Raw genomic sequence first — 23,341 nt, forward strand, 5'->3', positions numbered from 1 at the left:
ATAGTCCGAAATCTGCACTTGCTTTTGCGGCAGCTTCAGCTTCACAACCGCGGTGTGCATGGATTCCAGCTGCTGCGCGAACACTGGTGGCAATCCTTTCATCATCATCATCATCATCATCAGCCTGGTTACGCCCACTGCAGGGCAAAGGCCTCTCCCATACTTCTCCAACAACCCCGGTCATGTACTAATTGTGGCCATGCCGTCCCTGCAAACTTATTAATCTCATCCGCCCACCTAACTTTCTGCCTCCCCCTGCTACGCTTCCCTTCCCTTGGGATCCAGTCCGTAACCCTTAATGACCATCGGTTATCTTCCCTCCTCATTACATGTCCTGCCCATGCCCATTTCTTTTTCTTGATTTCAACTAAGATGTCATTAACTCGCGTTTGTTCCCTCACCCAATCTGCTCTTTTCTTATCCCTTAACGTTACACCTATCATTCTTCTTTCCATAGCTCGTTGTGTCGTCCTCAATTTGAGTAGAACCCTTTTAGTAAGCCTCCAGGTTTCTGCCCCGTAGGTGAGTACTGGTAAGACACAGCTATTATATACTTTTCTCTTGAGGGATAATGGCAACCTGCTGTTCATGATTTGGGAATGCCTGCCAAACGCACCCCAGCCCATTCTTATTCTGATTATTTCCGTCTCATGATCCGGATCCGCCGTCACTACCTGCCCTAAGTAGATGTATTCCCTTACGACTTCCAGTGCCTCGCTGCCTATTGTAAATTGCTGTTCTCTCCCGAGACTGTTAAGCATTATTTTAGTTTTCTGCAGATTAATTTTTAGACCCACTCTTCTGCTTTGCCTCTCCAGGTCAGTGAGCATGCATTGCAACTGGTCCCCTGAGTTACAAAGCAAGGCAATATCATCAGCGAATCGCAAGTTACTAAGGTATTCTCCATTAACTTTTATCCCCAATTCTTCCCAATCCTTTGGCATGCATAAAATCAATTAAGGAGTCGATCGACGACAGTGCACTTTGCGTGGACATCGTGGTCGGGGTCAAGGAGCCACTGCCAATCTCGTTGTCACTGCTGCTGCTGCCGTCGCCACTGTCGCACAACTTTGCCGTCTGTCGAGACAGCACATCTTCGGCGATCGCCTCGTCGGTGACCTCATCGCAGAACGAGGCAGCACTGTCTGCAGTCAAAAACTCCTCCATCGACGCACCACCTGTGTCACCAGTAGGAACGAGCTCCCAGAGCTCAGTAATGTCAGCGGCTTCCACCGTGTTGGTCTCAGTGGGTTGGGGAAGTTCGTCCTGACGCACAAAGCCCGCCTTTTTGAAGCAGTTGTATATGGTTGGCTGCTTTACTTCATGCCATGCACCGTAAACGAAGCGCACGGCTTTCAAAAGGCTGATCTTCAGGTCAGGGGGCCCGTCTGCATGACCCGACGTTCCAGGAGCTGCGCGGTCAATGGCTAAAATTAGCCACTCCAGCATGCGCCGCCGATACAGGACTTTAAAGTTGGCGATCACGCCGGCGTCCAACGGCTGAAGGCCTGCCGTAGTATTCGGAGGCAGAAACATCAGTTCTACAGATGTTAGCTTCGGGTTAACGCTGTGTGCGCTACAGTTGTCAAGTAGTAACACTACTTTTCTTCCTTGGCCTTCAATTAAACTGTCGAACTCGAGCAGCCATTCTTCGAACAGGTCGCGGGTCATCCACGCCTTCTTGTTGCTGCGATAGCGGACCGGGATGTGCTGATTCTTAAAGCACGTTGGCTTCTTTGATCGCCTGATCATGAAAGGCTTGAGACAATGGCTCCCGTCCATGCTAACGCACAGCAACACGGTCACCCTAAGTTTCGAGTGCTTCCCGCCGGGGCATCGATCTCTCTCCTTTAAGAGCGTGAGTCTTCGACGGCAACATTTGAAAAAACAAAGCAGTTTCGTCGCAATTATATATGTCCTTCTCCGCGTAGCGCTCCAGCACGCTGGGCAGCTTTGTCTGCAGCCACTGCTGCTTTGCCTCTGTGTCCAAAGACGCCGCTTCCCCTACCACGTTTTTGTAAACAATTCCGTGCCGCTCTTTAAAGCGCTGAATCCAGCCTCCCCCAGGCTCAAAATTTGGCCGTCCCAGAAGAAAAGCGAAGTTTTTCGCTTTGATGGCAAGTATTGGCCCACTAATAGGCACATTATGCGCGCGAGTTGAGATGAACCACTCGTAAAGTGCCTCTTCAAAATCGGCGTACAAAGGGTCTCTAACCCTTTTCCGCTGATCGGCATGGCCGCTGATAGCTCCTGCCTTCACAATCGCGGTGCTCCCGGTTTTCAAGATGGTTGATATCGTCGACTGGGCGAGCTCATACTTCTTCACGAGGGCGCTCACCTTGAAGCCACGTCGAGAGTCCTGCAAAATATCCATCTTCGTGTCAAGCGACACAGCTTTACGCTTTGTCGGCGCCATCTTCGAACTGGGTTGTACCGTTGGTCACGTTGGTTGCACGCTGCTTCGGTGGCGTCAGCCTGCTATCGCGAGAGAGAGAGACTGAGTGCGGGACGGGCGCCACTGCGCCGCTTTGCTTGTTGCTTTTTTTTCTCTCTCTCTTTTGGAGCGACTGTGGCCGACGCGCATGAAGCAGCTAGCGCCATCTTGTGGCACGCTGCGCCTACTCAAGTACTCTCCGGTGCGCGGGACGCGCAGCGTGGTAATGGCGGCAGATACGAACTTACGGAGGTAAACATCGCCTCGTCTCGACATCGTTCGTTTCAGGGAACTAAGCAACGCAAATGTTACGATTATTTGGCACGGGAAAAGCCATCTGGGCGGCAATATTTTGATCGTTATATCCGATATGCGGTGAATAACCTATCGTTATAAATGGTTTTTTACCCCATAGACCTAATGACACTCTCATGTCGACCCATCGTTATAACCGATATATGTTATATGTGGTATCGTTATAAGTGGACTGCACTGTATCTTGTATCAAGTAAACTGGGCACAGTACTGGTACCAAATGTCAGTACAGTCGCTGACTGACTTTCCAGACTGACTCCAAAAATTCGGACATGCCCGCTTATTTGGTCACCTTCGCGGCACCGCCATTCTCCCCATAGACCATAATGTATAACAACTGCCGAAAGTTCGGACACCTTGCAACCTCTCGTCTGATTTTTCGGACACTCCTTGAGCCAACTTGATCGAGAGCACCATGCACAGACTCTGAACGGCGCATGGTTCGACTTGCTGAACGCCATTTTTGTTTTGAACGGAGCCTCCTTGCTGCCCCATGAAGTGGCGCTACTGGAAATCCCCGCTCATCATCATCGTTTATGCCTGGTTCGATAGAGTGGCTCTACAGCAGTTCCGGTTTCAGCTTAGTAAGCCATGTCAAGACAATCTACCAGCTGATTTATTTCTTCATGCACGACGCTGCCAGCAGGCTGCGTTTTTCGTTTGTGCAACTGGTGTCGGCACGGTGGTGTTTGCTTTGTGTGCTGTGTCGATGTTTCGGTGATCCAACGCGGCATACGGAAACATCGTGTCAAGTGTCTAATGGCGCAGACAGCGCTGGGGAAAGCCGGCAAGCGGGTACCGGGAGGCCTAAGATTTGTCGCCTTCCAATATGCTCTCTACTGATGCGGAAAATGTTCTGCCGAGACCTGCACATTGGCTGCTTTGCGATTCCGGACATCGTCTCATTTGACAGTTTCACAGGTGCTGATACCGCTGTACTGACATGCGCAGAACTCGACGACGGCAAGATCATTCGTCGGGTTTCTGCTGCGCCGCCGGACGATGACTTCGAGTCGGAAGATGATGCACCCCGTGCTATGCTACCGTTGTATGCGGAGCGTGTAGAAGCAGTGACTGTGCTTTCAGCCACCTATAGTGACCGTACGACCCTCTCCGAGATTCAGGCTTATCTGATTGCACGTAAACGGAACAGCGTGCAACGGCGCATTCATGATTTCTTCAAGCCTACTGCTGAGTCCGAATAAATGCGTGGAAATAAAGGATTTCAATTTTTTTTCCCTAATCTGCTTTTTCGGACACCTGTTTATTCGGACATTTCCGCAGTTCCCGTGAGGTCCGAATAAACGGTCGGTGACTGTATTACACTCTTCGTGGGAATCTGTTGGTCGTTTCATGGTAGTGTGACCTTTTGTACCTTAATTATGTTTTGTCCTGAAATCCTTCAAGGAGCAATTTGTCGCTCAGGTTCAGGAAGTCTTCTTCTGATGTTACTCCTCTGCTTGTGCTGAGCGAGTGATGTGGAGAGATGGTTACGTTAATGCCACCGCTACTGGTGAGTTCAGTGAACTTTTCGACTTGATCCTTCTTTGTCGCTTCGAGAAGGAGGTCTCCGCTAGCCATCTTTAGGCTTCGTAGCCAGGTCCAATCGTATATGCTAGGCATTGAAAAGCAAGGAATGGCGACAGTTTTCTTATCGTTGTGTTGCCTTCACTGTGAAGAACATGGTACTTTGTAAATGTGTCTTCATTTGGTTTCAAAAAGAACTAGAAAGTCGCTTTGGTGCACCCTTTTTTCAGGGGACGACACCCAATAAGGGGATGCCACTAGGGTTGAAAGAATACCTGCAGACCCCAGCCATGCAATGTCGCTATAACCTAATACAGTAAAACCTCGTTAAACCGTACTCGCTTAAGGAGAGCTTAGCAATGCAGATTTCATGATTATTTTGCATGGGAAACGCCGCCCAAAAAGCAGAATTTAAATCATTATATCCGATATATGGGGTTTTTTCTCATAGCCCTAATGCATAAGTTGATACTCTTAAGTCGACTTATTGTTATAACCGATATATCATTAAACAGTCAAAACCAGTTCTATCGAAATCGCAAAAAAAACGCCTATCAGTTCGATATAGGGCATGATTCCATATAAGCCTGCCAAAGAATTGGGCGTCATAAAAGCACATACCATTTATAAAAGCCCTGTATTGATGAAACTAGCTTAGTTTCGTTTCAAGTAGTCCTGTATTTCCTTCTGCTTGGGCAATTTCGCGGCCTGCGACGCACGCACTTCTCCACATTGTCTAACGAGTCTGAGCAGCTGAGGCTGCAACCTTCCACATTCGCGCTGAAGCGGCAGACTAATGCGAGTGCACCAACCACCTCGGATGATGTTTGCAAAGGATTGTCGCTGCTTTCCTCGTGGTGCCCACCATCACTTCAGCTCGGCACGATGTCGGCAGTGTAGTCTTCGTTTTCGAGCTCTCCCGTGGTCGGGACACCATCATCCGCACTCACAAACTCGTCGACCGTTGAACCGTCAACGGCTTCCAGAAATTCTGACAGCTCGCTCCAAACTTTGGTGACACTGGCAACGGCTTCGTCGCACTCATCAGAATTTTCAGTCACCACCGGGCACGCGGAAGTCGGCACATCTGAAGCAATTTCGGATGAACCACTTGCGGACAGCCGCCTCGACATCGCCGTGCATACACGTCGGGCGCCACGGGCATCGGGTTGAGAGTTTGTCCGCTTCAGCCCTAATCTCCCCTGTATTCTTTCTTCAAGATCGTGCTGAGAGTGCTCCTCAGAATCTCGCACACTGTGGCGACATCCGGCTTCTCACTGTGTTCGAATCGATTCACGATTTCGAGCTTCACGGCGAAAAGCAAATTTTGTCACTTCACACCATCACGGCAGCACTGCAGAAGAAGGCCCACAAGGCACAATGAACCAGAAAAGCAGCAAAACCAATTGCACTTACACCGTCTTGTACAACGCGGGCACAAGAGCCTCCGATTGGTTGTCTGAGTATGCTCTGCAAGCAAGCCAGGATCATGTTTTGCAGGGGGGGTGTCAACGACTCCCACAACGCGGCGCAGTAACGAGGCAGAGCGGGTGGATACAGCAGCACCGCCGGGTTTCCCCGTTGCCACGAGAGAAAGCCAACTTCTGGGGGCACTTTTGGTCGCTTGACGTTCAATATATCGGGAGTCACTGCTATTTTTGTTTGATGTAAGCGTAATGTTTGCTATATATACTCATTGTAACTATACAGTGTTCAGAAACTGCTGGATATACAGGATGACTAGATGTACACAGGTTCGATATAGTCGGCTTCGACTGTAAGTGGACTGCACTGTAAAGGCTCAAAGGGGCATGAAGCATTCGTTCCTGTCATTCCTGTGCAGTTTCCACTGCTGACTATGGCGTTGCACACCATAGTTATGGCAGCATGCACTACGTTGTTGGGAAGCCACGTCTCAAGGCAAACTTCACATATAATCTGCACCTAGACTTTGCTGATAAATTTCTGAATTTTTGGTGCAGGTTATATGCATGAAAATATGGTATGCCTGAATTAATGGGAGTTTGATGTCATTAAATAAAGTGCACACCTGGTAGGGCCATAGGACGAGTCCAAATTATTGGATTTTGACAATTAACAAAGGTCGGATAATATAGTTTCACTGCATGACACAAGTCCCCGCATGCCACCACCTACATTCTTCAGAGGGCCGCGGGCGCTGAATTTAAGGATCTTAGAAGTGACACCAAGGAGCCGCACATTCTAGGTCACGTGTCACTTGCGGAGAGCAATAATGACGGCGTTTCTTTTTTTTTTTTCAGTTTGGTATAAAAAACAACTGTTCTTGTGAGTTCTTCGTGACAGTTGCGCTCACTTTCCAAACGTCCAATTTTGCACTAAGGTTCTTTCTATCTACACTATCTTAAACTAGGGCTTTTTACATGGTCCATAGTTTCCCTGCAGTTGCCCGTTAAGTCTTGTCCTCATTTTGCTATGGAGCACAGCGTTCTGCTCACCTGCCGCATCTGCTGAAACTGTGGCTGGAACCGAAGGAAGGCCAGCGGGTCTTCAGGGTTGCCACCGGCGCCCTCTGCGGCCAAGGCATCAAGGAGTGGCCCGCTCGGGGTCCCACCACCACCACCACCGCTGGTGCCATGCTGCGACTGTGGCGACGACATGGCCGTGTCACTTGGCACACTCCTAAGGGTGCCCTCAGACTCTTCCGCAGCACCGTGGCTCTCTTCCGCTGGGTCCTGCTGCGATGGGGGTATGCCCTGCACAGAGGTTCCCACATCAGTAACCAGGCTACGTTCCAATTCTGGCCACCATTCGAGACAGTCTACAATTGATGGCTAAGAAAGTGGCATTGAGCCCAGGCAAAAAAACGCATATGAAGATCATCTCTGCAACTGGACACCATCTAGCACTGATAACAAAATGGTAAGAAAATCACGTATCACCGTAACTCTTTATGGATGAGATGTATATTTAAGATGTATTTAAGATGAGATGCATATTTTTAACCCAGAGGAAATGTTTGTTTTCCACTTAAATGTGCAAAATACAGTGAGAATAGCATATTCAAAGAAAATTTTGAGCAAATATTTTGCACAAACTTTTTCAACAACAGCCCCCATCAAAGGCAAAACACGAAGAGAGTTTCACTCCAAGCCACCTAACGGCTTTCGTTGGAACTTTTAGAGAGAGCTCTCGTCGTATGGCAACCGCGAGTGCACACTAGAGTTGCTTTACATTACCTGCGTGATGCCATTGACGCTGCACATCTTGCATCAGTATGTCACCTCCGACTGCGCTTTCAAAAGAAAGCAAGTACCAAATTTCTTCTTCCTCGTCCTGCATTCCAGCTCTAATTCAACAAGTTGCGCTTGCTGCCTGTCATTTGGTGTTGGCCTAAGACAGCGGTTCCCGAATGGGGGTAGACAAAACTATTTTTTGGGGCCCATGATACTCACTGCCGCAAATTAAAAACAAAGGGGGAATACCATCTCCCCCCTTTTTCTTTTTTTGCTGGCCTGGCTACTGCAAGCAAGCATAAATGTTTTGTCTTCGCCATGAGAAGGCTGTAAAGCTTTTGTTGGAGTTTTCTATGACGGGCATGTGAGCATGCTTTCTCCAGGCTTGCTTGCATACTTGACAAGCAAATACAGAAACAGGTTGAATGTGGCTGCAGATATTCAGTAACATGGTCTTGGCTAGTAGCGCAAAGTGAACACGGACACAGAAAGGAACAGACAGGACGAGCGCTACTAGCCAAGATCATGTTACCATACCAACTCGCCCAACTGCCTATCCTTTTGCAGATATTCAGCTCCGCTTTAAGTGTGACCATGTACTGACATGCTGTCCAGATTGTATTGACGTGGCACTTTTGTTTGATCATTCTTTGCTAGGTAGCAATAAAAGGCATCTGTTTCCCAGCGCATGTTTTGTTAACTTATACCCCCCCCCTCCCTACCCCCCACACTGCAAAGGGTCCCTCATCACTTCCACCGGTCCACAAGGGGTCCTCGACACATCCGTGGCTGTAAACCACTGGCCTAAGATATTTAGCCAGGATCTCCATACTCAATACCAGAACTCGACAAGAAGAAACACTTTCTGGTGTGTTGCGTCATCTATTAAAGGTTATTCATATGCGAACCTATGAAAAACACAACGTAGCTTATATCAAGCTCACACGAAAGCATGACTACGTTTCCTTCTGCCCAGATGACTTTCCCATCGTGTTTCTAAGCATTCTGCTCAGCCACCACCAGGTCTCGACAGCCAAGTAGCTTACGACATTTGATAATGTTTGATGTTTAATGGCGCAAGGGCCAGGTGTGGCCAACAAAGAGCGCCATGCTAATGTTAACGAGTTTGCAGTGGACAGATGGGTTCTGTGATATTAATGTGCCGTGGCTGTAAAGGGGCCTAAGAGAGTTGATGCAAATTCCATAAAATGTAGGAGTAATAAAATTATGGGAATGACTATTGACGTGTACTATGAACATTAGAAGGCATTGAGAAAGAATGATGCAATATATAAAATACGTGAGATGCTAAAATGTCTGGAGCACTACTGCATCACCAGAGCCCTTGAAAGCCAACGACCTAGAGGCATGTGCTATACAAAGAACACTATTGTAGATGTATCCTCTGGAAGGAGGATGCACTACAGAATAATTGGGCTTGTCACGTGTAGAACAACATCTTTCAAGTAAGCGACGACTGCTTTGGTCTTAAAGGGACACTAAAGGTTACCAGAAACTCAAGTTAAAGTGGTAGAGCAATGTTCTAGAACGTCTAAGGCGTCAATATAATCGCGAACAGAGCTTTAGTAACCGAGAAATTGAGGTAAATGAATGACACGATTTGAGACCCCCCAGCGACATTCCGGTACTAGCCCGATGACGAAAGGACTCCTCATAATTTGTGTTACTAATACTCAACTACTCGTATTAAAAATATTTCATTCGATTATAAGACGGAAAAAAATGCTACTTGTCTACGTCTATTCGATTCTAAGAAAAAATAACATTTTGACGTTGCCCTTCAGTAATATGGGTGTTCGAAAGGTTTCGTTTTCGCTCGACTCTGCGCCGCGCACGCTTTGCAGTTTCAGTAGTTTCGTTATCGCGTCGTGCTGTGAGGGTTCTGCTGGCTCGCGAAACTTTCATTTGGAACAAGCAGCGAGAATGCCACGTCCATGTGATGTCGTGGGAAGCCCTCGTTGCTTTCCCGCTCCGGAGAGCCGGTGTCTCGAGGCCGCCGTCGTAGTACGCAACGACGCCGGCAGTGCGAGCCCTCAGCAGCAGGTCGCGCTCGTCGGTGCTCAAATCGCTGAAGTTGAGCCCACCATCGCGAGCCAATCTGTCGGTGTCAGGGTCCATTGCGACGAGCGTCGAAGTTAGCGTCATAGAATGAAGTACCAGCTTATGGGCGTCTTGCGCTGGAGTTTGAGGTATAGTAGCGGCGCCTGGTGGCGGTGCGGGAAACGACATCTGGGTCGTGCCAGCTTGGGTCGTATTGAGCCCTGGCTGTGGCGAAGCACGTTTCTAGGCCGAGTTTTGCGTCGATTCGCACATTTTTATGCCCTGTTGCGAGTGCGAAAAGGCTCGTCGCTTCTCATAGACCACGCCGACCACGCTGCGAGCTCGCCGCAGCCTATAGTTTAACGAAAACGGACTCTCCGTGTGCCGTGGGACGTAATTCGTTTCTCCTTCCGCTAGCCACCATACTCTCGCTTTCGCTCTGCTGTCGGCTCTGTCTTGGCTCTGTTGCTGGCCGCGCGTTCGCGTTTTGCGCAGAAAAGCCGTAGCGCCGTCTGCGTACGCCGTTCTACACACCGATGGCGCAACGTCAATATGAGACCATGATGTCAGTACAGTAAAACCTCGTTAAACCGTACCCGCTTAAACAGTAGTTTCGGTTTAAAAGTAGTAAAGTCAATTCCCCGACTCAGCGGCCATTGAACATAACGTATTTTGTATCCGCATAAACCGTACCAGCTTATTGCGTACGCATCGGTTAAAACGTAGCGTTTCCACTTTTCGTCGCGCAAACACGGCGGTGCGTCGTCTCCATCGGGCGGCCCGGCAGAACAACAAGCCTCAGAGATCGGTACAACGGCCTCCAAGCGCCCAGTGCGTTTGCACGTGAAGCCGCATCAACATCAACATCATTTCGACGCCGCATGGACGCCGTGCCAGTGAGCGTTGTGGCGTCGTGCAAGCGAGGACTCGCGTCATGCCGAAGCTAGGATAAAAAAGACGCCGGATGTTCAGCATAGAAGAAAAGTTAGACATCGTCCGTGCTACTGAACGTGACACGAAGAAGTCGGCGCTGGCCCGCGACATGGATCTGCTGTTGACTACAGTGTGTGGCATTTGGAATGCGAAGTTGCTCGGCAGCGCTGCTGCGACCGCGAAGAGATGTCGGCTACGAGGTTCGACTTTTCACCATCGTTGCCGCTGTTGTTGCCGAAGTGTCAACTAGCGACAGTGATGAGGACGACACGGAAAGCGACAGCACGGGCTATTCAGGCCCGGCAGTGGCAGAAGCTGCGCGTTACGTCAGCCTCATGAATGCGATCGTCGCAAGGAAAACAGGGGCGCGATAACGTAACTATTCCAAACGAAAAGTTTTCCGAAGTCCGGCACCCGGCAATGAAAAAGGCGCCCTGGGACTTATGCAGCAATACTGCGCGCGTGCACGGAGAATACGTAACGCCAACGAAGAATCTGCCGTGCGAGTGTTTGCCGAGAGGAGGGGGGCTGGCTCAGAAGCTGACACGCAGCTTCAGTAAGTTTGAGGCCGCTGTCGTCGTGCTAGGCCGCCGCGACGTCAAACGAAAATAACACTTACGTCCCGCGAAGTGAATAAATACTGCATGTTTTTTCTCCTTTCATTGCACTCTCTCTGAGTTCGGTTTTTGACAGGAAAGTGGGCGATCTCATGCTATTTCGCTTAAACAGTACTACCGTTTAGTACGTACTTTTTCCGAGCTCCGGCCGACTACGGTTTAACGAGGTTTCACTGTACTCCTCGATCGGAGGGCGGGCGATTTGAACTGCGCTAGAGGTACGCGGACGCTTCAGAACGCATTTTCTCTTAAAATAAGTCTCTCCTTGGCACGAAACAAGCGTTTCGAGGCTTCTGTGATGGTATTTCAACAGTACACGTTGACTTAATAGTAACCTTTAGTGTCCCTTTAAAAATCTGTTCTACACCAAGAAACATGGCCGGATCCAGAGGGACATGATGGCTGTATGCAAAAGGAAAATGTTTCCTCCTGTCTTTTTCGGCTTCCCGGCACTCCAGGAAGACGTGGAGGACAGAAAGCCTGTCACCGCATCAACCACAGGTTGGAGGCTCGTTACCGTTCAAGAGAAAGTTATGAGTGCCGAACGTGTGTCCTATTCTTAAGTCTAGTCAACAGGACGTCTGTTCTTCGTGTTTTCGTTGTTGGGTGCTAGAAACCTAACTTAGGCTTAATTACGTGAAGCTTATTACTCGTTTCTGCGTCCCACAGCGTTGCCAGTGGCTTTGCAGTTCGTTTCTGAAGAAAGGCTTCATGTCTGTGGCAGGGACTGCAGCAGAACAAGTACCCTGCGATGCCATTGATTTGGCCATCTCGTCAGCAAGCACATTTCCCTGGATTCCTCTATGGCCAGGAACCCAGCATATTACTACATGTCTATGTGATAAGTAGATGTTACATAAGTGTGTGTAGAGTTCATTGAAGACAGGATTTGTATGCTTTTGTAAAGAAATGAGTGCTTTTGCAAGACTTAACGAGTCTGAGAATATTATTGCTCTGTCAAGTTTCAGTGTCTTTATATGTTTTACTGCAGACAGTACTGCATAGGCTTCTGCAGTGAAGATACATGTTAGGGGGGTTCAACACGTCAGATTCAGAAAGAGAGGGACCAACAGCAGCGTAGGATACGCCAGCATGGGATTTGGACGCATCTGTGTAAAATTCGTAGCAGAAGTACTTCGATTGAAGCTCTCGGAAGTGCATAGCAATTTCAAGCTCAGGAGCGTGCTTCGAGACCTCTACGAAAGATATGTCACATTCTATCTCCTGCCACTCCCAGGACGGTAATAGATTAGCAGGAGCCATTAGGCGATGTTCGAGTATCGGGACATCCATTTCTTCACTAAGTTCTCTTACACGCAGTGACAAAGGAAGTCTCATGGAGGGTCTGTTACGGAAAAGTGTTTCACACGTCAAGTCGTTTACTGTCGTGAAACATGGATGTTCCTTATTAGAGCGCACTTTAAGAAAGTAAGTGGAGCTGATGTATGTTCTCTGAAAATGGAGTGACCACTCATCTGACTCTGTGTATAGGCTTTCGACAGGGCTTGTTCTAAAGGCGCCAGTGGCCAAGTGGATACCCAGGTGGTGGACGGGGTCTAACATTTTTAGCACGCTCGGGGCGGCAGAGCGGTAAACCACGGCACCATAGTCCAGTCGTGATCGAACTAGGCTCCTGTACAGATTCAATAAACATTTTCTGTCGCTACCCCATGTTGTGTGGGATAGGATTTTAAGTAAGTTCATTGTTTTAAGACATTTTGCTTTAAGATATTTTATGTGTGGGACGAATGTAAGCCTTGAGTCAAGTATAACACCTAAGAATTTGTGTTCCTTGTTTACGGGTATTCGTTGCCAATGTATTTCAACAGTGGGATCTCCAGCAAGCCCTTTTTTCCTGGTGAAAAGAACAAAGTAGGCCCAGTGGTTATCTCGACAAGCATTTCTGCATTTTAATTGTATTTGAATAGGCAGAACCTGAGTTGGGCCAGAGCTAAAGCTTACCCCCGAATGCAGAGATCTAACTTGGCTCGAACTTGACTTCTGGCAGTCTCAAGACAGCTTCGCCGCGCGTCGTAAGCCGTGCTTGATCTTGCGAACGACTTGGCTGCGTCGAAGTCCGCTCAAGTTTCAAGTCTGCTCCCGGGCTAGCTTGAAACTGACTTCGTGTGTTATTCTAACATGGCAGCCTCCCGTACGGAGGTCGCGCGGAGGTTAGCTGCTTTCGAGTTTGCTTGCCACACCATAGATACAGCATTTTCAGAGGCGCAGCCCTTGCCGAAAATTCCGCGACCTACCCTACGTGACCGAGGGAATCCGGTGGAGCTGTACGACGACGAACAATTCCTCGGTCGCTACAGATTAACGAAGAACGCCGTGCGACTTCTCGCTATGTTGCCTATCCGGGTAAGCTGGGACAACAGAGGACCGCCTGTGTGCCTCCCATGCTGCAGTTGCTGATGGCTGTGATGTTTTACGGCGCTGGCACGTTTCAAACAGTCACCGGAGGTCCGGTCCGCATTCCTCAGTCAACAGTGTGCCGCGCAGTTGGAAAGGTGACCCTGCTCATCGCGAAGCACCCGCGCCCGATGCTGGTGCGCTTCCCGCAGTCGCGGAAAGATTGATTGCGAGCGTATTTTCTCATCTCCTGTGACTACACATGCCATCACCAGTTATTAGCGCTCACGACCATATTTACGCTCAGCATGCCAAACTGTCACGCACTCATCCACCGAATACGAAACATGCGCATGAACATAATAAAAAGTAGCTCAAATAAGTCAGTCATGCACAACATGTGCGCTTACCAGTTTTGTGCCGCTTTCCCTTTTGCAGCTTCCTCTTTCCACTTTTGGTTCAGGTTGGTCCAGCATTTTTTCAGTTGCAGGTGATCGCGCCGCGTAATCCCGAGGTTGGCATTATAATGTTTTGATATTTCTTTCCATGCCTGATTCTTCTTGGTCAACGATGCGACATCAGTTTTCATGCATTCCACAATATGCTTGTAGTCGTTCACGAGTGTCGTCAGCTGGCTCTTTTAGTCTTCTGTAAAACGGGGTGCCGTCTTGCGTTGCGGCGCATTCTTTTGGGAGGTCAGCGTAGGTGAGTGAGACATTTCAGCGTCACAGCCTGTTGACAGAACAGCAATTTCGTACCAAATGAGGCGCGCGGCCGTCGCCCGAGCCCCACAACTTGTTTTCCTAACAGACGACACGCACTGCCAATTTGCGATGTCTACGACTGTGCCACACTCTCCCTCTCGTTCTCGACAAACCCTCCATGCGAAGTAGACAAATCGTTTGCACGTGTCATTTTATTTATTTCTTTTGTTTTTTATCAGGTATTGTCACCCATATGGGTCCGGGCAGGGGACTCTACGGCGCTCGGTACTCTTCGTTCGCGGTACATGTTGCAGTTTTTTTTCTTGTTTGTGACTCCGGCCTAGTGCGTTAGAATTGGTTGGTCTTTTCTTGAAAGGGTCACGTAGCCCGAGCAAAACAAGGACCGTCGCCTTCCTCCTTGAATGCCTATAGGCGAAAAGGGACGCGCGAGCTCCCTCAGAAACCGACCGTATGCCTCGTCTCGGCCTCTTCTATCCAGTTGCCGGCCCGGACGGCGCATGAACGCCTTGCGGCAATCGAGAACAAAAGCCATTTAAAGACCACCATACGAACCAGCCATTTCGTTCGCTTCTCTACGGCCAGTTAACAAACACGCAACAAGACCTCTGAGTGAAAGATAAGCTAAAACCAAAATAAATGTGACGATAAAATTGATTTGCACTCAAATACACTGTTGCCTAAAAGTGTAGCGGCGACTTGAAAAAATGGTGAAACCTGCAACTCAAAAAGCGCACCAAAACACCGAAACTTGAAGACCACCTAAACCCACCAGGAACGGGCGCTTTCCGCAAGCAACACTGCCCATCGCAGCGGCGGACGTAGCCAGATGGAATAAGTTTACGCAAACTACAGTAGAACCCCGCTGTTACGTTCCTCACTGCTGCGTTTTCCCGGCTGCTACGTCGTTTTCATCCGGTCCCGGCATAGCTTCCATAGGATCCAATGTATAAGGAACCCCGCTGTTACGTCGTAGCTGTGAAAACGTTCCCGCATGATACGTCGCAACTTAGCCCCCCGAACCCGCCTGGGCTAAAGTAGGCAACGCGCTCCAACCGCCATTTTGGCTTTTGAAGAGTTTTGGCCGGGCTTGGCTATGGAACTGGCTGCAAGAAGCCGCACGCCAGTTCGAGAGGCCGCCATCGAATTGGCGTGCGGCTTCTTGCAGCCAGCTCCATAGCCAAGCCCGGCCAAAACTCGCCAAAAGCCAAAATGGCGGTCACATACGACGACTACGTCGCCGTGGATGTTGTTGTCGGGACGTCAGAGTGTCAGAGCATCGCCGAGATCGTTGGGATCTCGGTCGCGAGTGCAGTCGCAGACTGCGATGCACGAGCCGCATGATGCCGGGGAGTTGCCAAATCGTAGCTTTCGAAAAGCCGTTGCGGCTCTGGACCTCCTCCGCAGGTACGTCGCACCTCACAGCGACGCTGACAGCAATGCGGCCTTCCAGGCTATTGAGAAACGTGTGGTGATTTCTAGCGAGCGAAAGAAACGGCAAGCCACAATTCTGGACTTTTTTTTAGGTCCTAAGCGCACTCTGTGGAAATAAATTGTCTATAGTTGAAGCTGCACTGTTTTTTCATTCATTTTCGGAGCTTTCCTCACTGTTGCGTTTTCCCGGCTGTTACGTTTTTTTCCCCCGGTCCGGTGAAAAACGTATGAACGGGGTTCCACTGTATACTTCAGCACTTATGCCCTGGTGGAAATTTGGAAAGATACATACTTTTTTGCTGTACAACGTGCCTTACGCTAATAAATTTATTGTTAACCTTGGACACAGACGAGCAACCTGCTTTTGCATTGAAGCACAGACTTGACTTGACGAAGCAAGTCAGCTTGAGCGTCTATGAAACGCGAAAGCCGACTTGGGCGTTTTGAAGTCCGCCTCTTGCTTCGGGCCGACTTCGTCAAGTCAAGTCCAAGCCTGATCCAAGTTAGATCTCTGCATTCGGGGGTTACTCTTGACACAGCTTCAACACAGCCGTAAATCTCACCCGTATGCGTGGTCTCGCAATGAGCCAACTGTACAAACATTTCAGTGGAAAGCATTCCACATCTTGTGGCCCATTAAATTAAATTAGATTAAAATTAATTAAACTAAAATGAAATTTTTGTCACTACCACACGGCCCGGCCAGACGGCCTTATCAGTGCCTCGTGCTGCTTCGTTGAGCACCAACACCTAAAGTTGCAGTACGGTGTTCGAATTCCAGCAGATCCATTTGCAGCAGCCATGTGATACTCAGAAAGCCGACGAACCACAATCAAAGAATAGGCAATAAGTTGTTCGAGGCCACCATCTACGCCACACACTGTGCGGCAGCCTCTCGTTTCCTATGCCGTTCGTAGACTCACGGTGGCCTCTCGACTGTGAGCTCTGTACGGCGGCCTCTCATTTCCAATGCCGTTTGTATAGACACAATGGTCTCTTTTTGAAGCTTCGAACAACTAGTCCCAAGGCTAGTTTTGCACTCACAGGGTGGGCGCAAAAGTGTCATGTGAGTGTGAGCTAGTCGCCTGGCTGCATTCATATGGGCTTACGGCAGATGGCCAAGGAGAGAAGGAGGGGCCGTTGCACGAACGTCCTGTGACACTCCACATTTCAAAATAACTGACGCATGGCTAATCCAGCGGTGGAACAGCCATTTCATGTTTCGGCGCAAGTCCTGGCACAGGCAAATGGCCAATTTGGCACAGCAGCAAGCACTTTTGGTGCAGGGTCCAACCAGGCAAATCTTAAATTATATAGTCAGTATGTTGTGGACACGGGTTTGCGCAAGGCTTACCCTGCGAGAGTGGTCACAAAAGGATGCGACGCTCCTTTACGTCGCAAAGCACAAAGGGTGCTGCGACTGGGTTCATCGACTTTCATATACAGTGCATAGGAGGTACCACAGACAGATCGCCAACAAACGCAAGCTTATTAAACGAAGATGCAACACAGTGTGACTGTCAGGGCTTGTGGGCAAAGGCTCACCTGAAGCCCAATTGAGTATGCACGCCTGCACTGTACAAAACATCATGCAATACACTCATGTCACGCCATTCACATTGGGGAGTTTCGAATGAAGAAACAGTGTCAGCACCACTGCGCATGTACAGGACACAAAGAGGTTTCTGCGTTTGTGTCGGCGGCGCTATTTCGCCGGCATAGCGCAGTGACCTTAACTCAACACAATAGTTTTGTGCCAACAAACGTGGCGGCACACATCGAAGTGGCGGTGCTCGCCGTGCAGCACATTAGACCTCAGTCCTCGTAAATCTGCAGCTATCAAAAGCAATAAACAGTGTCGTAGGTTCTCGCCCACTCTCAAATGATTCAATAGAGCATGGCACAACATAAAAATGTTGTGCAAGCAAATTTTACTTCTGCATTAAATGCATTTTTGCATTTCTTCCTCCTCAATATGCGGCGGCTGCAGGTGCAAGCAAACCTGCAATCTCGAGCTCAACAGTGCAACGTCATATCCATTGTAAAGGAAGTTCGTAACCCCAACGGGTGACGAACTTCTGGGTGTATTGAGAGCTAAGTCGCAAGTGCAAAATGATGTTGCGAAAATTGGCGCTGCAATATCTGGTCACGGGAAATAAGTTCAAGAATACATATAAAATGTGACTGTAGAATGCACTTAGGCCAGCGATGAATACTCAAACGGTCCTCCTTTTCTGTATTCTTTCCCAATGGCCACCATGCGTTCACATTGAACACTTATACAGTCAACGTCCGATTTTTCGGACTTCCCGGGTGTTGTGACGTTAGAAAAAAGAATAGCATGTCTTTTACTTACCCCAAGGGCTCAAATCGCCACAGGCACGTCCGAAATAGCTCTGAATGTCTGCCAGTACACTTATTAGGCATATCGATGCTCGTACAGTGATAGGAGACGGCGGGTGCATGCGTGCATAATTAAGGGGGCATGCGGCCCTTGAAAACCAAAAAATAGCGAAAAAGTCGATTTTTGAAAAACCATATTTTTGGGTTGTATGTCTCATAAACTACCTGTTCTGTAATTATCAGCACATAATTCAACTGAAAAGTACCAAAAATAATGCTACTTTTGAGGCCACCGCGGCCCAAAAAACACGCGCAAATGCCGAAATGAAGTCAAACTTCGCGGGCGCGCCATTCCTGGCCCATGCGGCCTGCCCGTGCCATCTTGGTGTCATTTTGACCGTGGATTCTTTGTCTCTATTTTGCCGCCTTGCAAAATGGCATCGTTGGCACGTTTGAGGCGCTATGGGCGTTTTCCCGCGATGCGATGCGGAGCGCTCATTGGCCGGAGCAGCGCGTTCAAATCTCGCGGGCTAAAGCACGCCTGCCATTGGCTGCTGCGCGGGCAGCGGCGGCTGCTCAAATCTCGCGGGCTAAAGCGCACCTGCCATTGGCTGCTGTGCGGGTGGCGGCGGCTGCTCCCTTTGATGCCGTGCTCGCGTCGTTGTTGCCCCTTGCTCTGTCCGCAACATGAGCTTGCGCGCTGCTCATCGCCTTGCACTATCTTTTAGATTATTTGTTCAGCTTTTCTTTTTTCGCTAGTTCTTCGCTGCACACGATGCCGGCAAAGCCCAAGACAGTGCAGATGTTCGGTGCACGGGAGCGCGATATGCGTCTTGTACGCGCATCGATCTCCCGCGGCGATTGCCGACTGCGTAGACGCTTTTCAGCGGCGGAACTGTGCTGTCGGCCGTCGCCGGTCGAAAATCCGACACACTGAGTGTGCCTGGAGCCGCAAGAGTTAATTAGAAGCTCCGCAGGAGCTTTCTAATAAAAAAACACGTGTTCAACTTTAAGGCCTGTTTTCTCGGAATGGATTTTTTCGCTAGTAGTGGTGCTGGGGAAGGCGATATCTCAAGAACCGCTCTTCAGATTTGTATGCCGTTTTTTTTATTTTGTTCCTGAATGACTTTGCCAGGGGGTAACAGGCTTCTTTTTTTGAAAGCTGATGCAGTTAATTTATAATTAGCAATTAATTTTTGATGAATGTGGTAATTACTGGCTACAACAAATTCAAAGTTGTCTTAAAAATTTTTGGAGGGGAAATTAAAGAAAAGGGATCTTTAGCCCCCTGGGATATCTATCAAGGGATCATCACAGTGAATTAATTAAATTTGGGGTTTTACGTGCCAAAACCACTTTCTGATTATGAGGCACCCCGTAGTGGAGGACTCTGGAAATTTCGACCACCTGGGGTTCTTTAACGTGCACCTAAAGCTAAGCACACGGGTGTTTTCGCATTTCGCCCCCATCGAAATGCGGCCGCCGTGGCCGGGATTCGATCCCGCGACCTTGTGCTCAGCAGCCCAACACCATAGCCACTGAGCAACCACGGCGGGTATCATCACAGTGAATTTCAGCTTCCTACGATGTCCTGGCATTTCTCCAAGCTCTTCCTCAAGCATATACATGAATCACCTAGTTAGACCTCAATAACTCTGGAACTAATAAACATATCTTCATGAAACTATGCAGTTCCTCATAGTTCGGTGGTGTGAACGTACCCTGAAAGTTTCATCTGGATATCTTAAAAAATAAAGTTCGGTCTCCAGGGTAGCCTCCCCCCTTAAGAGGAAGCTTTAGTTCGGGCCCAACTCCGACGCGGCCTATTCAAATACATGTAAAACGCAAAAACGTTTTTATGAGATAACCCCTGGACCACTTTTGATGAAATTTGTTGCATTTGAAAGAGAAAGTTAAATTCTAGTGACTGTTGGAAGCGGAATTTCGATTTAGGGCCCAAATTTTCTTAAAACAATTTTCAAATATTTGACCGTTTGAAAAAAATAGAAGCACGAAGTTTACAAATTCATAGCTCTGCATCAAGAACTGATATCGCGGTTCTGTAAACGGCATCCATTAGATCATTCAAAGCGGACAAATTCAATATGTCATTTTACATCTTACATGAATTTGTTACGTTGGTTACAACGGTTTTGCAAAAGTTATATTTCCCTATGATTAATTTTTTTTTATATTCATGTGTAACATATCAATTTTGTCCGCTTTAGATGTACTATTAGATGCAATTCACAGAATTGTATTATTTTTAGTGGTTGAGTTACAGAGTTGTAAACTTGATAGTTTCGTTTATTGAAAATTTTCAATTTTTGCCAATTTTTAATAAAAAATTGACGACCTAACTCGAAAATTCGAAACCAACAGTCACTAGATTTTAAGTTTGTCTTTTAAATGCAACAAACCTCGTCAAATTTGGTGCAGTGGTTGCCGAGAAAAACGAATTCTCCTTTTACACGTATTTAGATAGGAGCACTCGAGCTAAAGCTTCCTCTTAAGGAATACATACTGTGTCCCTTCCCACTCTTGGTATGCTTCAACGTGTAGCAATGCTGTATTGAGGTGAAGCCGACTTTGGGGACCAGCATCGTGCATTCAGAGCTTAAAAGCCATTGGCGAGGATTACAAAGGCAGAGTAATTGACCTGTACAGCGCACGGAGCAGTCATGATACCTCCATATGAAGTAGTAATGAACAGGTTACAGAGCTTCCTTCTATAACTAGCGATAAAGTTATAAGGGCCTTGCAAGACATGAAACGGGGAAATGCGGCAGAAGATGGAATAACAGTCGATTTAATCAAAGCTAGGGGAGACATAATGCTTGAAAAATTCGTGGCCCTTTATACAAACTGTCTATCGACTTCAAGGGCCCCAGAGAACTGGAAGAATGCCAGCATTATCATCATCACCAACCTATTTTAAGTCCACTACAGGACGAAGGTCTCTGCCTCCCATCTCCAATTACTCCTGTGTTGAGCTTATTCCAATGTGCGCCTGCAAATTTCTTAATTTCATCACCCCACCTAGCCTTTGCCGTCCTCAACTGCGTTTCCCTTCTCTTGGCACCCATTCTGCAACCCTAATGGTCCACCGGCTATCTAACCTACGCATACATGCCTTGCCCAGCTCTATTTCTTTCTCTTAATGTCAATTAGAATATCGGCGATGACCAAGGTGGAGAGTGATGAGTGGTTCCAAGAACCACGAGCGCTCAAACGAAAACAGCCACCATTTTGCCTTAGTCTCGCGACTGCGATGCTGGATATGCTGGAGGTCCGAAAAAATTTCGTTCCATGAATCGTTACAGGCAGAAACGTGTAAGATGCAAAAACTTTCGAAAGCAATTCTGTCGCCGTAGTCGGCGCAGGATATCCGGCAGCTCGCCGCTGAAGTTTGCCGCCTCAACTGCTCTGCCGGGTCACGCATATGCACACGCCAGTTACACTCGCATAAGAATTGAACACAGCTGTTGTAACTGAAAAGCAAGTGGATAAGAGCACATGCGCAAGCTACACTCGGCAAGATTGCATCTACAACGTACACGGAGTGGAAGATTCAGTGTTTTGTTGAAGATCTGACCGCCGATAGTGCAATAGCCTCGGTCGCGAAGCCCACTGCTCCGTACATTGTCGTCGGACTTGCAGCAGTGAACAAACTTCTCGACGTTTTCTTGTGCAATACTTGCAGGGGTTCTGCGTAGCTGGTGTGGAGCAATCAGGTTTACGGTCTTGCTGCTAAACTGACTGTGGTTTGCGAAATCTGCGGTGAAGTTGCGTCGGGATGGAGCTCGCGGGGAATTGAAAGCCTGAAAACATGCAATCCTTTTGAAGTGAATGTACTCACAGTGCATGCTATGTTGTTGACCAGCAACGGCCAAATGGCCATGGATTATAAGTAGTGCCGACTGATGGCTTGTGGTGCCGTTTTTTCAAACTTTCTTTCGGTATATCAGTTGTGAAATGTTTTTTGTTGTTTTCTCAAAACCCCAATTTTGATGATGGTGCCTATTAGAGGGGCACTACCTCTGCTTCTATTTGTGCTATCATGGTAATTATTTTTTCTTTTTTTCCAGAAAGGCAAAGCTGTGTAGAGTGCAAACTTACGAAATAACATTGTTGCATTTATTACTAAAATGTTTTGAAATGTTCCTTTCTTTAGCAGTTAGATGGATTTCTCTCAGTTCTCATTTGATATAAAATTGGGTTAAAACAGCATACTTGCTAATTTGCACTTTGTTAGTTCCAAATAATTTTCGTATGTCAATATTTATTATGCCATATATAGTTTGGTAGATAGCTCACCTCCAAGCAATTTACACAATAAAGCTGAATTTCTGGAATTTCAGGAAAGTTATTTACTCTGCAAAAAAACTGGATGTATATTTAAAGACAGTCTACTGTATACCAAACTTTTTTGTGATCCCCTTCAGATTCAATTATCCAGGTTTGACTGTAATAGCTGCTACTGTTGCACTTAAAGAACTAAGTTCACTGAAGAAAACATGGCAGAAAACCCTCTATGGTCCTTTGGTGATGTGATGTAGGCTTCTGCAGTGGCAGTGGATTACCCAGTGATGACTCGTCGCAAACTCATCCGCGGCGGGGAATGTTGGCCCCATGAGTGCAGAAAACTCCAACGAAATGCCCTTCTTTGTTGCGAAGCTTTATTGTAATCAGTTGGCGACTACAATTTGCTTGTATTTGCTATGTGTGGCATGAGGTCATAGAAAGGTCACTGTCTAACGCTCACCGCAGGGCTACGCTAGGGAAAAGGATATGTTAATGATGACGATAATCTTCGAGAATATACCTCGTTTACTCTAATCTAAAGTGCACATTTCCCAATAAAATGGGTCCAAAAATTGCATGTGCATTCGAATCGAGTACAACCCTAAATCTGTGTTACCATATCACCACCGGCATCGCAAAATGGCCGCCTCATATGTGCTTCAAGCCTAGCTGTTGTAACTTCCTCCATGTGCTCTATAGTATGAGTGCTTAGGTTAGTCCACTGTCTGCCTTCCCGATTTCTGCATTTGCTCTATCAGCACGGAATTGTCGACTGCAAAGACACGCCGAGTGTTTATCACAATGCCACAATTAAAAGGAAAGTGATCACGCGAGTGGAGACGGGCGGAAATCGGGCCGCGTCATGGGCATTCGGAGTTCCTGAAACTTGCGTGCGGGACTGACTCAAGCAGGAGAGGCGTTCTACTCCGGCGGCTGCTGCGTACGCACGGCTGTGTGGCCGCTATCTTGAAAGTGATGTGCGATGGAGACAGTCTACGCATCTAGGCGCACCGCACTGTGTTCATGGCAAGCATTTTGAGATCACACTGTTCTTGCAACATAGAAGACCACACCAATTTA

The 23,341-nt window shown here is 48.0% G+C and overlaps 1 protein-coding gene across 1 annotated transcript in view; it reads right to left on the reverse strand.

Moving 5' to 3' along the window:
* Positions 1 to 23,341, reverse strand: part of LOC142560892 (UV excision repair protein RAD23 homolog A-like) — an 81,142-nt gene that overhangs the window by 20,843 nt on the left and 36,958 nt on the right. The window contains exon 6 of the mRNA XM_075673304.1: positions 6,754 to 7,011. Coding sequence (XP_075529419.1) covers positions 6,754 to 7,011 — 258 coding nt within the window. The remainder of the gene's footprint in view (positions 1 to 6,753; positions 7,012 to 23,341) is intronic.

This window comes from Dermacentor variabilis, chromosome 10, assembly GCF_050947875.1.
Source record: "Dermacentor variabilis isolate Ectoservices chromosome 10, ASM5094787v1, whole genome shotgun sequence".
NCBI lineage: Eukaryota > Metazoa > Arthropoda > Arachnida > Ixodida > Ixodidae > Dermacentor > Dermacentor variabilis.